Here is an 18,645-nt window from a genome sequence, read left to right on the forward strand (position 1 = left end):
GACGCATTAAGCCTGACTAAACATGAAACGGTACTTCAGTGTGGACGCTTTGAACTATATTAATTAGAGCGGTTTCGAGTACGGTTCTCGAGATCGGTTATGTAGTGTGGACAGGGCCTTAGAGCAGTGGTTCCCAAACCGGTCCTGAGGACCCCTTGTGTCTGCTGGTTTTCATTCCAGCTGAGCTCTCAAGTACTTAACTCGACTTAATTGAATTGATAATTTGCTAAATTAGATGTTTTTAATTGCAAGTATAAATGTTTAAGAGTTGAAAACAATTAAAAAGGTCTAATTAAACAAATTATCAGTTCTAGTTAAGTAATTGAGAGCTCAGTTGGAATGAAAACCAGCAGACACAGGGGGTCCAAAAAAATACTCTACAAGACCACAGCCAACAACAGTTAAGTAATATACTATTATGTGTACCCTATTACTGTTTGTGATGTATAGCTCTTAAATTCAAGGTCTCAATTTATGTGGAAAGAACACTAGAAAATTGTGAAAATATTCAGAAAGTTAAAAAGATACTACTTGCGGTCTACATACATTAAAATCAGCATAAAATAATAACATTTAAGGATTTTCAATATTCTGCCGAGTCAACGCCCCAGTTTGAACGATTTCCCCTCCCACGCCAACTTTTAGCTGAAAAGAACATTTTCACGATTAATTTTCGTTTTTTAATAACCATGATAGATCAGATGACGAAGACGTGGAGTTCGGCTGTTTCGGATCAGATGATACAGACTCCCCAGTCTGATTGATGCTTTCCTTTTATGCTACAATCCATATTTGGGGTTATTTTTTATTTATTTTTTAGACACTGTAAGAGCTTGTAACTCATTTTTTTGTATAGAACATTTAGTGGTATTTTGGATGCTACGTTAAATTATTATTTTGTGTTGTGTTTTCACACTGGACACTCCAATTTATTACTTACAGAGATTATATAAAGCCATTTATTTTAGTGGACTGAAAATTTCAAGTGTTTGCATATTTTTTAAATGTATTGACTTTTATTCTAGCATTTTTCACTTACAGATGTGGTTTTTCATGACGTGCTTTTGCACTGCACACTGTAGCTTTAAAGTTTAATGATTGTTTTGTGACAATATTTGAAATGACAAAATGGTGGACATACTTTAGCAACTTTGAATTGTATTTCACCAGTCATTAAAAGTGTTAACAGCGTGTTTCTTTATCGTGACAGTGGGCTGGGCGCTACCTTTGAATTGTAAGACTAATCTATCTACCTGATGTTAAAATAATGCCTGTAATTTCACCCCTGCCTAAGTCAGCATCCACCCCCCCCCCACCCCCCCGCCCCGCACGCACACACACACACACACACACACACACACACTTTTGCCTTAATGACAAGTTTGAAGGTCTCATAAGCATTTTATAACAATAAAATCGAATTTCTGCCATTTGAAAAACAGGAATTCATAAAAGACTGAAATAACGTATCTAAAAATGTGACTCATTTTCTTACTTTTTATCACCTTACTGCAGTAACAGGTGTGAATAATCCACTTACCCCAGTTTATGTACTCCGTGATTATCCCTGGTTCACCAGTATTTTATAAGGTCCTTCCCTGTTGCACCAGCCAAGACCAGTGTTCATAACCCTTGCAATGGGGATACTGGCCATACGTGCATGTCAGTTTTACGTATATCTGGAGAACTACTCATCCAGTTGTGCTGAAATCTGCTCAAGGCATCCCTTTATTGATAGTATCATGATCTGGGGGTATATGGAGGCGCCTGTCCCCTGTCAGTATGTGTGCATACTGCAGTGAATGTAGGTCATGGTGATTTAGCTCTAATTTTCTCTTTACACCTGTGGCGGGGGATGATATCTTCAGTATTGAAATCCCACTATTCACTATTACTTGATGAGTTCTATACCACATAATCTGGCTGTGGTCATGGTAAAACAGTGGCCCAACCCAATGGCCAGGCAGTGTATTTACTGCTCACAAGCATATATCCATATGTCCATATATTGATATTGTGATGAAACCTGGTACTTTATCAATCCTGGTGGCTGACTTCCTAAAACTCTTGTGTTTGTATGAAATAAAAAAAAGGTCCAACAACAGGATGCAGAAAAGTGCTGTAGTGTTATTTATTTAATGACAAAACAAAACCTAGCCCTTTTCAGGCCCTGCCCAAACCATGTTTCTTTATTTAAGTGGGGACAGGCTGGCCCTGATCAAAAATAAATCTCTTTCTCTGAAATACCTTTCTTTATTTGTTCTCCACTCTAGTCTCCATAAATTCTCCCACACACCTTCAACTAAGACAAACCCTCATGTTTTTAAAGGCCCACCCACACTTACAGGTGTTGTTAATTACCCCATAATTTGCAACAGTACAATCAAGTATGTAATTAACCAATTTAGTTAACTGTTAGGAGGCCCTCACCAATATGGCCTCCCTACATAACCATCCTCACCTAAGATGGAGTATATGTTCCTCAACCCCATGGTCCTAAAGCCTCCATGTCAGTGTCCAGAACATATACTCCATTACAATATTCAAGTTGCTTAGCCTCTCTGGGGCTACATATCACCAATATAGTGGAAGCACTCCTACGTACACTTACAGTTTTACTCATGCAGTATCATTAATCCAATTGTCACATTACAGTTTCTAAACATGCATACAGTAAATGTAGTTGATGTGAGTAACTTTTTCATAATGCAGATTGCTCTAATTTTGTATTTCAGCTGTGAGTATATATGTGACTGCTGTTCCAGGCTATGTATAGTAAATGAACTTAAATGAGAGGGGAACTGTGGTCAAACAGTTTATTGCTTATAAACAAGTCAGTTAAGGCCTTTTTTTCTGATTAATAGGGAAAAATGGACATCCAAGTAAATACTTTTTTTTTTGGTTTCTTACTATTCTGGGACGCGCTTCTCTGTGTAATATGTCAATTCCTGTACACGTTTAGTGAGATGTGTGTATGTTTGCCATTTGTTTGCGCATCTGTGTTCCTTGTTAGTTTTAAAACTAAATCTAGTTATTGAGCTTATTAAGTTTGTGGGGTTTTTTTGTAGGTTCTATTCCTCAACCAACCAACCCGTCACTGTCATGTCAGAATTTTGAGACTTTTCTTTATTGGAACTACAGCGACACCTCTCTAAAACCAACATTCACTGTGGCGGTGAAAGGGTATATGTAAGTGGATTCAAACATCACTCTTTACCTTTACCTTTATACCACTTCTACTTCTATAACTGTTAATCTGATCCTGTTGCTATAGCTCTTGCTATAAGGTTGAATGTGATGGTTCTATCATTTGTAAAGCAATTTTTAATGCAGTGGTATGTTCCTGCTCTGTTTTACTACATGAATTCAAAAGGAGTTCTGTTTTTTTTCCTTCAGTAGAGTATAAAACTGTGATGAATAAACTAGACAGCATCCCATTTACAGTACTCTGAAATCTCTGAAATCCTATTTTACAGCTCAGGCGTTGAAAGTATTGTTGAGAATACCCCACATCATTATTGCAATGTCTCCTCCTTCATCAATGATACTGAAGAACATTATTTTTTGACCATAAAAGCGGTTGCCGGATTGGAGAATAGCACCCTTAAGCTCCCAAAGTTTTTTTTAAAGGATACGTGTAAGTTAAAGTTAATTTTAATGTCATTTCTTACCTTCAGCTGTTTTTAAAACAGAACATAATGCATTGTGCACAAATAAAAGGTTTTTGGTTTGAGGTAGTGCTCTGGTGGCAAGTTTCTTACAGTAACCACACACTTCATATATAGAACTACAATAAAAAAAACAATTCAAGCATCAATATACTGTATTTTCTTTGTGGGGGTTGCTGATATAGTATAATACATTATTGGTACTGCACTATTTCAGATACAGGCCTCTTTATCTTTCCACCTCCTAAATGACCTTCACCTCCAATTTTAATTATCTACCATATTTTAATTAACTTTCATAAGTGTCTTTTTGTTCTCTAGATGAGAAGCTAAGTGCATTTTGATATTGTCTTCTAATTTAGTACACTTTATGCATTTTATGATTCAAGTTTGCTGATTGGTTTCCTACAGTAAAAACTGTATGTATCTACACCACTGATACTCAGTGCTACTTTGCTAAATGCTTGTTTTATACTAATAATGACCAATTTGGTATTTCAGGCGTGTTAGATTTTCCCAAAGTAAATCTGACGGCTACAGGAAGAACACTCAAGATACTGTTTAAACATCCTTTCTTTTTGTACAAAAAAAAGAACCACTCCCTCAAACGAGAACCCAGCATTGACTATGAGTATGAGGTTGAATACAAGAAGAAAAATGAGCCGAATCAGGTAAGCCAGTCTGGAAATGCATTTGGTTTCTTGAAGTTGTGCTGTGACTTTTTAGTTAATGTCTGGACCCTGACTAGTAGATGGTATGTCTGGGATCTTCACACCCACCAGCTGGTTAAGCAATCGTCCACAACGATCTCCTACAGTGGTTGCCATCCAATCTAAATATTCCAATCAATCATGCGCTCCTGTCCCCTCTGTAGTTATGATCAGCACGTTATTAGCAATCATGTTCTTCCATTTCTTCAGCTGGCTTGCAAGGAACGCTGAGTAAAGCCGTCTAAAAAAAATAGCCAAGAGGCATGCCTCCCCTCCACTTTTGCCTGTTTTAGCCAGTTACTAGACGTGTGCCCTCCCACATAGATAAATTTCATATGTACAGAACTGTATATAATTATTTTGTTGATCATTTATTTAAGTTTAGCAAATTAAATCGATAAGATGTGCTTGATTTTTGTCTTCCTTTGTTTAGAAAATATTTTATGCAAAGTATGTTACAGTGATGTGGTCTTGAAATCAAAATGCTATATTAATGTTGTATACAATGCATTTTTAAACATGCGCTGGCAGTGTGTAACAGTAAGTTTATTAGAATAAACTATGATGAGCTACGGTTTTATTTTCTCTGCTGGCAAGTGGAGAAATGCATTTAACAGCTGATTTGGGGTAAAACATTAAGAAGATATGAAAAGTGTTGTCAGTCAGAATACAGTAATACAATTCTACTGCTGGTGGGGGCGTAAGGGGTCGTCATAGGTGGATCACCTGTCTCTCTCCTGCAAGCACACACATGCATCTGAGAAACTGCCCTTTATGTTTATTTCTCATTCTAAAACATTATATTCCACCTGTATAGTAGACAGGAGCAAAAGCACTGTAAAGCTAACCCATATTAAAGAGATACATTAAACCGTCTACCTTTTCAAATAATGTAATAATCATTTGTTATTATAGTTTTGATTGACTTGAAATTCATTTATTACCTTTTGCAGTCATCCACAATACGTTTTACCTGTGAGACGAAAGAATGTGAAAGGGATTTTAAGGTGCCAAATGATGAAGATTATTGCCTATCATTTAGTGGCAGGATGTCTGGAATACAAGTAATCAGCAGAGATGAAATCTGCACAGAAAACCATCCCAAACAAAACTTTCTAGGTATGTTCTAAAAATATACACAATGATGTTTCTAATATCTATTCTTTGTGATGATGCAGTTTGCAAATAACTGCACAAATGAGTGTGCATTAAACGTAAGTAATACTTTTATTGCTTTACATTAACTTGGTAACAGCAACGTGCGTCTCTCAGCAGGTAAGCAAGTTCCCTTTCAAGTACAAAATGTAACCATTACCGTATGGGTATTTACCTCTTAAAGACCCGAAACCTGAATAAGATATACCAAAGCTGTTCAGCGAGCCTCTGGCGCAGTCATGTCCCACCCCCGAGGGTAAAAGAGGACTGCGCTCACAGATCTCGACGCCATTTTTCCTTTCAAGACTGACCTGACCTGATTGGAGAGCCTTGTTCAGATAAGTACGTGTTACTTCTATCTGCTATATATTTCACATTTATTGTGTTTTTACATAAATTATATATGATATTAAAATAATTGCACGTATTTTGTGCACTACAGCCTGTTGCTTGTGCTGTCCCAGACCACACCTGGTACCGACCCGTACTGACCGGTGCTAAAGTCACCGAACCGGTACCGAAACGACCTGGTACGGTACCTGTACCGACCCAGTCTTAAATTCACCAAACTGATACTGATACTGGTACTGAACGGTGCCTGGCAACGTCGCGGTGCCGTCCCGGACCATACCTGTACCTACCCGGTGGTAAAGTCACCAAACTGACCCGGTACTGTCCCAGTGCCAACCAGGTTCTGACCCGGTACCGTCCCGGTACAGACCTGCTTCTGACGTGGTACCGTACCCATACCCACCTGGTGCTAAAGTCACCGAACCATCCACCGTACCAACGTAGCCCAAATGCTGTGACCTGCTCAGTCAGACACGGGGGGACCTTATGGCCCCTGAATGGCTGCATTTGAGCCGTCTGGGACTTTCTAATAGGGTCATTGACACCCTGCAGAATACGCATTCCCAGTACGGGTACAAGTGGAGGGTTTTTCAGACGTGGTGTCTGCCTCGTTGGTTGGACTCCACGACCTGTCCCACTGCAGTTATACTGCAATTTTTGCAGGACCTTTTTGATGAGGGGAAACCCCCCTCTACATTAAAGGTCTATCTGGCAGTTATTTCATGTCATGTCAAGACTGACTCGGTCTCACTTCCTGGCAGGGCAATTTTTGAAAGGGGCTTGCTCGGTGGCTTCGGCCATCTATGAAGGACATACATCCTTGCTGGAGGCTAAACATGGTGCTTAACCCTTTGCGGTCCATTGTCGGACTGGGTCCGACATTGCAATTATTCCTCTCATGTCCTTTGTCGGACTGGGTCCGACATCATTATAGCAACGCAAAAAATGGGTTTCTAGTCGTTTTTTCTCCGGAAAAAGCCGAGAAAACCATTCAATTGCCGAGTGGGAGCGACAGGAGCCGAAACAAGTCGGAAAAAAAAAAAAAAAAGGTGTATCACATGAATAGTCATATATGGCCCTGGTATCAGATAACGGGGCGGTCATAGTAAACAAGCTGGCTGAGTGCGTTAGCACACAGAGACTATCATGGACATTTGCAGAGCTTTTTTCAGATGTTATAGTAATAAAATAATGACTTTGATAGCAATATTGAGGAGTTTGGTGATAAAACGAGTGATCCGGAGATGATTGATCGGTATGTACGACTATTATTTTTATTATTATTTATTTCTTACATAGATGAAAGCGATAGCGAAAGAAAGGGTGTGGCGGGGCTGGAGAAGCCTAGTGAGTGCTTTGTTGATATGCAGGGCCATTTAAACCTGTTTGACTGTGGAAAAAAATACATTTTAAACAGCGCGTCTAAAATTAACTGCGCGTGTGAAAATAAATTGGACCTGACGCGCCTGACACGCACTTAATAAATGGACTGCAAAGGGTTAATGCACTCATGAAGCCTCCATTGAGCCCCTGTGTTTAGCTGAGTTGAAATTTGTATAATTTAAAGCGGCTTTCTTGCTTGCTACCACCTCCGTAAAGCGGGTGAGTTAGATGCAGGCATTTTCTATTTTCCGAAAGCCTGCTGAATTTTTACAGAGGCCAGGACAAAGTTTACGCTCCGTACCAATCCTGCTTTTTTGCTGAAAGCTATCTCGGCATTCTGTGTCAACCAGTCTGTGGAATTGGAGGCTTTCCATCCACCTCCTTTCCAGTCTGACAGAGAGCGACAGCTCAATACGCTGTGCCCAGTGTGGGCCTTGGGATCAGTATTAGGTCCTCTGCTATTCCTAATCTACATTAATGATTTAGATTCTGGTATAGTAAGCAAACTTGTTAAATTTGCAGACGACACAAAAATAGGAGGAGTGGCAAACACTGTTGCAGCAGCAAAGGTCATTCAAAATGATCTAGACAGCATTCAGAACTGGGCAGACACATGGCAAATGACATTTAATAGAGAAAAGTGTAAAGTATTGCACGCAGGCAATAAAAACGTGCATTATAAATATCATATGGGAGATACTGAAATTGAAGAAGGGATCTATGAAAAAGACCTAGGAGTTTATGTTGACTCAGAAATGTCTTCATCCAGACAATGGGGAAGCTATAAAAAAGGCCAACAAGATGCTCGGATATATTGTGAGAAGTGTTGAATTTAAATCAAGGGAAGTAATGTTAAAACTTTACAATGCATTAGTAAGACCTCACCTAGAATATTGTGTTCAGTTCTGGTCACCTCGTTACAAAAAGGATATTGCTGCTCTAGAAAGAGTGCAAAGAAGAGCGACCACAATTATCCCGGGTTTAAAAGGCATGTCGTATGCAGACAGGCTAAAAGAACTGAATCTATTCAGTCTTGAACAAAGAAGACTACGCGGCGATCTGATTCAAACATTCAGAATCCTAAAAGGTATAGACAATGTCGACCCAGGGGACTTCTTTGACCTGAAAAAAGAAACAAGGACCAGGGGTCACAAATGGAGATTAGATAAAGGGGTATTCAGAACAGAAAATAGGAGGCACTATTTTACACAGAGAATTGTGAGGGTCTGGAACCAACTCCCCAGTAGTGTTGTTGAAGCCGACACCCTGGGATCCTTCAAGAAGCTGCTTGATGAGATTCTGGGATCAATAAGCTACTAACAACCAAACGAGCAAGATGGGCTGAATGGCCTCCTCTCGTTTGTAAACTTTCTTATGTTCTTATGTATGTTGACAAGACAAAAGGTTGGAGGCAGTCCGAACTATTTTTTGTCTGCTATGGGACAAAGTCCCATAGTCAAGCCCTGTCTAAGCAGCGGCTGTCCAAGTAGGTAGCAGACACAGTCAGGACTGCCTATGAGCTGGCTAACTTGCCCCCTCCAGAAAAGCTCACTGCTCATTCCACCAGGGGCATGGCAACTTCGTGGGCTTTGTTCCAGGGTGCATCTGTCAAAGACATGCAATGCAGCAGTGTGGGCTACTTCCCATACTTTTAATAGGTTCTACAGACTGAATGCTGTGGATCCTCATAACCCTGGCTTTGGAACTAGTGTTAAGGGTGACTTCCCAGTCGACCCTTACAACACAGGCATGGAGGTGAGTTTCTCCCTCAATTGTTTAGCCCAAGCTACTGTTACTGGGGTTCTGTATGATAGCGCACAAGGCAGCCTCTTGACTTAGCCTTGTAGCATTCCAGTCGTTATGCAATATTGCCCTTGCGACAGCTTTGGTACACTCACCCATATGGTAATGGTTACATTTCGTACTTGAAATGGAATGTTCGGTTATTATCATACATTGGTTCCCTGAAATAGAAGTGTAACCATTAACCTCCAAGGTCGCTGCGTCCATGATTGCAGTAGGCTTGAAGGAAAAATGGCGCTGGTCCTCTTGTAAGGGTAAACAACCATTTTCTCCACAGTCTTAGGGGATTATTTTGCCCCTATGTTGAAAGGCTTTCTCTTTGTCTATCAAATTAAAGATACAAAATATGTTGTTGCTTTATTATTATTATTATTATTATTATTATTATTAGCAGTACAAAGTATCACGTTATAAAATATCACATTGCAGAATATCACATTACTATTAATATTATATTACAGATAAAGCAGTTATAAAGTACAATAAAATCAGTAGCAAATAAAATCAAATTTAAATGAACAAAATAAAGAATACAGTAAATTCATTTAAGAGCGAGTTCGACTTAGAGCAGTTAAGTTATAGTGAAAATATTTGCTCATATGAATAAAGTCCAGTAAGAGCACATAGTAAGTACAAAAAATGGATGAGAATGATTTCAAATAAGACCAAGTGCAAAAAAAATGTAAAAAGATAAATCAAATTTCAGCATACACTCCTGCAGCAATGCATATACCTACTAAAACTCCGCCTGTGCAGAGTTGAGAACCAGATCTGTGACATGTCCAAATAGTTTATTACTTCTTGTTTTAAACAAAATGTAACTAATGCAAGACTTATAATAAACTTTAACTACAGCACAGCTATCCACTGTATCCACAGGGGTTGCACAAGTACTGGCATCTGGTGCTAAAGGACTCATGGACACCAAGTTATAGACTTAAAATGTACAATGACATCAAGTGATCTTGTAGGTGTAATCCACATATTGAGAAAAGTAATCAACCACAATGTTCTTCATAAATAAGTCAGCTCATAAATTTTGCTGAAGTTTATCTGGCATTTCTGATAGCAGTAATGGTTCTGTAGGGGAGGAGCCGACGGACCAGTTCACTGAATTGCTGACTAAGACCAGGCTACCATGCAGAATATTTTGCCCATTCTCTGCATTTAAGCCCTCCGTTATGGCCATCAATAATTTTATTTCGGATGTAATTTCTCATCACTGATGGAATCACTAGCATTGTCCCTCTCAATGATGAGTATGATGTATCTTGTATGATGAGGTGCTTGCTCAGCCCAGTGTAGTTTTAAGGCTACTTTGAGTTTCTACTTGTCAGGTCAACCTTCATCACAAACGGCCATACCCTTAAAACACACAGTATCCTCTTGAAGCTGAGCTCTTATTTTGTGAAGACGATGTTCACTGCCTGGGAGATTTTCCAGTACAAAATCAACGTATATATTGGTGTCATCCATCAGCTCAGACTCTGTTTGTGTTAACTTGCGGTTAATTGAAGCATGTGACAATGTGTCATCTGTGGTCAGTTACTTGTCTGGTACATGCCAGAATGAGTATGGATTTCTCATGAGACGCATTGTAAAACGCTGAATTCTTGGTGGAAGGGCATTCAAGTCTTTAACGCCTAACAACCTTATTTCAAGGCTTGTGACCCATTTGCATGTGAAAGTCTCTGAATCGTTCACATGCCCATGTCAGCCCTAATGCTTCCTTGTCCACTTGAGTACAGCGTTGTTCAATGGGTGTTGCGGAACGTGAAGCAGAGGCCACAGGCTTCCAGTTATTTCCATCTTTCTGGAACAAAGCTGCCCCCAGTCCATAAGAAGAAGCATTTTTTGACCATTTTGATTCTTTGTTGGGATCAAAATTGACACTGGTGTAAAGAAGCTCTCTCTTTAATGTTGCAAAGGCTTGGTTCTGATAATGCTATGGTATCATTGGTTCTTCTAAGACAGCAAGTCTCTCGGGGTTATCGTTCGCAGCTAGATGAGGAATACATTTACCAAACTGGTTTACCAGTACAAGGAAACTTCTTAATTCTCTTCAATGGCAGCTGTGTTCTCAGGGTCAGGCCACATTCTTTCAGACAATAGAATGTGTACCAGAAAGATTACTTCTCATTTGCCAAGTTCACATTTTTTCAGATTTAGGGTGATGCCAGTATCCTTCTGCAGCACTGTGCTTCTCGCTCATCATGTTCCTTCTGTGTGTTCCCTCAGATCAGCATATCTTCCACATGACAAACTGCACCTTCTAGGCCCTCAGTAACCTAAGTGACCATTCAGTTCTGGAAGTGTTCTGATGCTGATGCTATCCCAAAAAGCAGTCTGTTAAAGTAGTATCTGCCAAATGGGGTGGTGAAAGTAATGAATTTATTTCAGCAACACTTTGTTATTCCTAGGTGGCAGAAGAAAATTGAAAGATTCATTAAAATAACAGCCAGGGCCATTGTGGCCTTCAAGTAAATGCTTTTGGAAGACAAAACCCGAGGAGCTACAAAAAAAAAACAAAAAAACGTTTTTTTAGACAGTCAGTTATTATTATTATTATTATTATTATTATTATTATTATTATTATTGTAACACAAGTTTCATTGTTCATTGTATGTTATTTGTTTTTTGGCTTTTTCCCAGGTCACATCACAATGTGAAGTAACATATAACTAATGCAAAGTATCATTTCAGGACGTACTAGAGGCTATTTTCAGTTTAACGTAAAAAAAGAAAAAAAAAACTGTCTGCCTTCATGTAATAGTGATGAATGGGAAGCAATTGGATTCATATATTGCCTGTTATTGCTTTTACTTGGTCTTCTCTATATGATTAAATGTCAGATGAAAATAATTAGATTTGTAGTTTGTTTAATAAGGAAACACATGTGTAAATTAATTGTCACAAAGTGTTTCTTTAAAATAAAAGTAATTTATCGGGATGCCTTGAAATTCGAGTTGAAATTATAGCCATATAGCGCCCTCTAGTGTTGAAAACACACAATGCTCAGTTAAACAAATTGTCATTGCAGCAACCTTAATTGTGCTGCAAATTCTGCCACAGGACTTAGCGTCACTGCGGTAGGAAAACATGCGGTTGCTGCTTTATGCTTTCCATGCATTGAATCTTTGCTTTCACTTGAGACTTTAGTGGAAGGGGTACCCTTCTTGAGGCTTGAGGGAATATGGTATGTCATTTGGCCTGAGCTCTATTTTGTGCAGTTGTTGCACAGTTCCAAACCAACTGAACAGCTTTGGGTACCATTCTTTTAGCTTCTGGCTGTCCATGCTATGTAATCTTGAGACTAAATTTAGTTGTGATAGCCAAGCAGTGGTATATGTAGTAGAACTTGCTTGAAATGACCCTTTTTATCACATTTGTGACATGTCACCTCTTTTGCTGGACATTGTCATCTTGAGTGCGGAAGCATTTTTCCACATCTCTGATTTTCACATAGAGGGTTTTGCATCATACCTATACTACTGTCATGGTTTGCTAAACTTGCTCTGTTGCAGTTTTGGTTTGGTGATTTTGTTTTTCTTTAGTTTACAATGAACAAGACCAAAATTGCTAGGTTGTTGTGCAGATTCACATCTCAGGTTAGTCTGCTGTCTTTTAACTGCTTCAGACTCCATTTCTCTGACAAGCTGACGTCATTAATGCCGACTACTAACCTATCGGTGCAAGCTCATCATGAAGAGGACTGTAATTACAATTTTTGGCTAACACAAAGAGGAGGCTGTGTGGTCCAGTGGTTAAAGAAAAGGGCTTGTAACCAGGAGGTCCCCGGTTCAAATCCCACCTCAGCCACTGACTCATTGTGTGACCCTGAGCAAGTCACTTAACCTCCTTGTGCTCTGTCTTTTGGGTGAGATGTAATTGTAAGTGACTCTGCAGCTGATGCATAGTTCACACACCCTAGTCTCTGTAAGTCACCTTGGATAAAGGTGTTTGTTAAATAAACAAATAATAACATACAGTTCAGTAATGAAAGAATCCACGGACTCCTCGTGTTGCTGTGGTCCCTAAATCATGCTCTTTTTTATATCAGATTTGTTCTTACTACAGTGTATTCATCAAACCTCTTTGTCAGGCTCGTATTTCCCCTTATCCTGAACATAACACTACATTATTTACCTATTGAATATCCTATTGCAGTATGTGTGTTCTCTCATTTTTTATTCAGGGCACACTGTGAATCGTGCACTGTTAGTTATTCCACTAATGATGATGACCTACTAACCATTGTCCTCTGAAGAGGGCGATGGGGTTGTTTACGGCTATCCTCATGAATTAAATAACAACAAGCACATTCTTTTTCTACCATGTATGAAAAAAACCATGTTTAAAGATACAGAAAACAGCTTAATTGTGAGAATGACATTCCCTAGATCTTACCAACAAAGTACAGTTTGGAACAGTGCAACTATTCAGGTCATGGTGTTGTTGAAGCAGTTATTCTATGCTAGATCTTTTCAATGAAAAAAGTTATAACTGGTAAGAAATATTAAATGTATCCATGACATTCAGTTGCTCTAAACCAGGTTAAAATAATGGCAATATATTTTAACTATTTGTATTATTTATTATAATTATTTTAACCATGTAAATCAGCATCAATGTTATTTCTCATATTCCATGTCAATTTTTGCTATCCGATTCTGCTAATGCAACGCATATTAACTTTTTTTTTTTTTTATAGGTAAAAAGATCATTATCATCATTACAGTCATTGTCTGTGTGATTGTTCTTGTTTTGCTCAGTCTCATTCTGATAGTCTATAACATAATGCAAAAGAAGAACATCCCTTTGCCAAGCTCTTTGGTAAGTACAGAACACCAAACAGATCTTCGTCTAGGTCAGTCATGCACAGGAGACCTGAGAACTACATCCACATGTGCAATTTCATTTCTTCTTGGAATTATATGAGGGAAATGCATACTCTGTTTTTATAAGGATTCACTAAGCATTTATACAGTGGCTCCACAGGGGGCTGGTTTAAAAAAAGCTGCAGTGCATACGGAATGTTATCTATTGTCTGAGAATGAGATGCTACTGGGGGTGGAACAGGTATTACCCAATAATCCCATTCAGACAGCTTGTTTACTGAATATTCTTGAATATTTACTGGTCCCCTTCTCAAAAATGGGCAACATATGTTATCCATCTACTACCAATACAGACTGTGTGGGACTTAACTAAAAAAAAAAATTGTTTCAGTAATTGAATGGTTTACCAGTCTACCAGTAAAGTTTTGATTAGAAGTCTTTCAATGTCTTCAAATGTTGGAATGGTTTGAGATCCACAGTATATACTGTATTGGAGTGTGGACTGCACCACTAGTTGTTTATAGAATTATAACTTGGTGAACAGTGCCATCTGGCATCCAGATATTGTAACTGCAGTTGACATTGATTTGGGAGTCAAAACTATATATCCAAAGTTAATAAATATGATAGTTCAAGGGAAGCATTAGCCTACTGTACATAGCAGCAACACAGGAATAGCACCTGCTGGTGCAAAGCCGTGTAAGAATTCAAAGAACAAAGGTTACTGTTGAAATACAGTTTGGAAAGGGTAATGTATTCATTTTGGTAAACATTTTACTTTGATTTGGTTTATGTAGTCAAGTACCATACTATAGATTTAGAAAATGGCTGTTCCCTGGTACATTGTTAATTTGCGTGCTTCAAGTCAATAGCACTGTAAAGGTCTCCACACACCGGACGCAATGCGATTTGTCCAGTGATAAAATTGTATTTTCGCTGCGACACTACCTTTCACACCAGTGGCGATGTCATGGCAAATTTTGACCCCCATTCCCCCCTTAAAAATATATTAACAAACGTTAACCAGCGCTATTGTTGTCTGTATGAGTCAATATTACAAATAATAACTCAGTTATGCATAATATACGTAAACATACACACACTTATTTTATACTTATTTTAGTAGGTAAACGAATCGTACACACCAGCTATATCCAGTTCCCTGGAAATGGACTGCCAGATGTTCTCCCTGATTGCCACTTCTTTATAATTGTTGTGTCCTTTTTTATACAGCTCCGGGTATTTTGATACTGCAAGAATTATCTTTTTTTCCACCATTGTTTACTGGAGGAACGCAAGGGAAGCTGTTCCTCATTGATCAGTTCCCTAGCTGCCGTGCAACAAAATCGCAAAAATAGACGCAATTTCAATTTTTTTCTTATGTGTCGCTTCAATGTTGGCCATCGCATCGCAGGCAGTGTGAACGTCTTTCATCAAAAATACATTATTTATTTTTTTGTCGCAGTGCGGTGTGTCGTACGACACATTCGCTTGTCGCATTGCGTCTGGTGTGTGGAGACCTTAGTGTGCTGAAGACCCTTTTTTTCTTCCCATGAAGAAATCAGGTTCAGATAAATAATTTGTTCTGATCGTAATCTGTTTTAAATACAGTTCTATAGATTTTGCGGCTCCCATGGTCTGATTGCAGCTAAACTAGTGGAGTTTGCACTACACCACCTGAGGTGATTAGGTACCAGGAAGCAGCAGAACGCTAGTGTTAATAAGAAGCAGTAAAATTGATTTTAAAACATTGATTACATTTTGAGATTGTGCTCTTAAATTTTGTTTTAAAATCAACCCTCAAACAGCATGACGGCAACGAAATACGCAAATATATGTTTTGTTTCACACAGAGATTCTAACTCTATGACTAATCTTGTGACTGGTACTAACATAATAGAGGTCATGGCACTGATATGAATGTTTTGTTTTCTTAAACAGGCCTCAATGCTGACAGGAATAAAACCCTACATGAACATAAAAAAAGAGGACAGCACCTTTTCTGTTGTAAAACATGACGAAACACCAAATCAGCTGGAGGAAGATGAGAACGGGATGACGGAACAAATTAATAATAATGGTCCTGAGCATGAGCCCCCCCGCTTTAAAATTGGCTTAAAAAACACTGAGAGAGATAACAACATCATCCAACCAGATGTCAGTGGCCTTGTCTTGGAAGTCAGCCTCAGTGACCAGACTGATGTGAAGGAAAATACAGAGCTTTTAACCAACAAAATGGACAAATCAGACAACAGCTTCTCACCAAGGCCTGTGTCCATTAATGGGTATGACAGGCCTCATATTTTAGTAGAAATGAGCACTGGTGATACGGTTGAGGGGTATAGACATACACAACTGGACTGAGACCATAAAAGGGATTGGATTAGATTTATCTGAATGTTTGTTTGTTATGTGTCGGCCAAGGAGTAAAACTAGTTTCCAGGATCACCAGAAACATTCTTTAGATGAACCAGTTAATACATTTGTAAAACTTTTAAGCAATAAAACCCATTTCCAAACCCCATTAACTTATTATTACACCTGGCCAACGAAAACATTTAGCAGAGTTGTTTGTCTGACAGCATATCATGTTTCGAAAGTCACACCATGTGTATTCATTTGTAATTTTATTTAGTCCGTTTTTGGGTTGGTGGTTGACAATTGGTTATCGTCATGGACCTGTAGAAAGGCCACCAACATATCAGTAGACTTTACTTACCTGAAGTCATGAAAGAGCACAGATCTTGGACAAAAGGAAACACTCCATCACAGATGCTATCCAAACAGTAAACAGGGATCATCTGGAACATTTGTAATGCCTTGTGTTGGGGACACAATTTTTGACACACACATACCTCCCATGGTGAGTAGCTCCAGGTGCATTGTTCGAGTGGAAATAGATCATGTCATGTCCAGTGTGGGAGTTTTCTGTGATTTTTGGCCATGTGGCACCTCTGTTATATAATGACTCAATTGCGTTATTATTTCCAGTGGTGTTTCTTTGCCAGTATTGCCATTCTACACCTGGATGACTTGATGAATGTTTTAGTCAGTGTAGCCACTGCATTGAGGTACAAGCTGACTGCATGAGAACTTACAAACAAGATCTGTTGCTGACAAGTTGCACACAAATCTCTTACAGGTTACATTTGTCTTGTAGATCAAATGGGAGGTCATCTGACTACATACATTTGCAGGGTGTGATAGTAATGGGTGCTAGACAGATTTTAACCAATACCTTCGTGGTGGAAATGAATGACTCATGAGGTTGTTTATTTTTTATTTTTTTTTATTCATTTTGCAGGTAGTGTTAAGGAATAAAGGTTGGGTCTGGTTCCTTTGTTGAACTGACCAGTTCTTTCTCACTTTTTCACAAAAATGACACAAGTGCAGAATGCTTTGACGTGTCATGTATTGAGTAGATGGCCTAACAATTAACACATGTGTTTCACTTTCCTTTTTTCTGGGTCATCCAGTATATTTGATAAATCGGGCATGGACAGGTTTGAATAAGAACTGCTCACAGCTTAGTCCTAGTCATAAATTAGGAATATTTAAACAATCAGCCTTTAATACAGGTATTTATCACAGTTTAAACGGCTTCTAGCACTTATTTCATAATCTTGTGAATGCTGTTTTTTTTTTTTTTTTAATAGTGTCATCAGTCATGTCTACAGATATAATCAAACTTTAAAGAAAGGAAATTCAGTTTGACTTAATGTGAAATATAGCTGATTGACTTTTAAGAAATGTGTCACACCAATTGTTATAAATAACACTCACTATATAGCTTCTAACATTTTCTAACTTTAAGACTGCATCAACTTGTAAAAAAAGAAAAATTCCAAACATTTGTTTTCAAATCGTGTTGCTATTTTATTTGTACTGCAATGTGCTTTTCAGTAATATTTTTTAGTAAGTTAATTCTACTGTAGAAATGCAGTATGATTTACTTCTAAGTATTTATTGGCCATTGCAATGCAATATATATGTTTCTTACATTTAACATGTTACACAAATTGTACATTGTTTTGTTACATTATGAATTTTATTTACAGATAACTTACCACTGTATACAAATTCTATACCATGAAATATGTTTTATCTTGTTTTATGTGAAATAAACCTATACTGTAAACCACATCTTTCTGGTGTTACTACTACGATTCAAATTGTAAATAATATGATATTATTAGCAAATATAAAACAGCACACAAAACGTGTGGGAAACATGCCAAAATTTGAAAAACAAATCCTAGATAACAAGCTTCGATGCATTCTGGACACCCCTCTTCATCATCCTCAATAATATGTAAATGGATGAACGTTATACTCTGAAAACTATGACAGTCCAATCACTTCTGCTGCTTTCAATTTTAGTATTAAGCATTGTGAGTTAGTACTTGTGGAAGGGTGGTGGGCAATTCACTGACACACACGGGAGACAGAAAGTTTAATTGAAAACACCGCACTGGTGCCCAGTTTTATTATTTTATATATTTTCTTTTAGCCCGCAGAGGGCGCTGTTGTCTGTGGACTGAATACCGGCAACGGTAAACAGGACCACAGAAATACCATTACTGGTAAACAGTTAAATGATGGCGCACTCACAGGTGCTCTGAAATAATAAATAACAAAAGACGAAAGAAAAGGGTAAATAAAACACAGTAATAAAACTACAAAATAAAGGTGCCGCTTACGCAGTGCCCCCACTGCCGCTAAGCCGGTCAACTCGGG

At 38.4% G+C, this 18,645-nt stretch overlaps 1 protein-coding gene across 2 annotated transcripts in view; it reads left to right on the forward strand.

The window, feature by feature from the left end:
* Positions 1-18,051, forward strand: part of LOC117402856 (interferon gamma receptor 1-like) — a 32,518-nt gene extending 14,467 nt beyond the window's left edge. For both annotated transcript variants that reach the window (XM_059024378.1, XM_034004436.3), the window contains 6 exons: positions 3,069-3,189; positions 3,477-3,637; positions 4,170-4,339; positions 5,332-5,497; positions 13,782-13,903; positions 15,850-18,051. In XM_059024378.1, coding sequence (XP_058880361.1) covers positions 3,069-3,189; positions 3,477-3,637; positions 4,170-4,339; positions 5,332-5,497; positions 13,782-13,903; positions 15,850-16,272 — 1,163 coding nt within the window. In that variant the 3' untranslated portion in view covers positions 16,273-18,051. The remainder of the gene's footprint in view (positions 1-3,068; positions 3,190-3,476; positions 3,638-4,169; positions 4,340-5,331; positions 5,498-13,781; positions 13,904-15,849) is intronic.
* Positions 18,052-18,645: the final 594 nt, after the last annotated feature.

This window comes from Acipenser ruthenus, chromosome 5, assembly GCF_902713425.1.
Source record: "Acipenser ruthenus chromosome 5, fAciRut3.2 maternal haplotype, whole genome shotgun sequence".
NCBI classification, from domain to species: Eukaryota; Metazoa; Chordata; class Actinopteri; order Acipenseriformes; family Acipenseridae; genus Acipenser; species Acipenser ruthenus.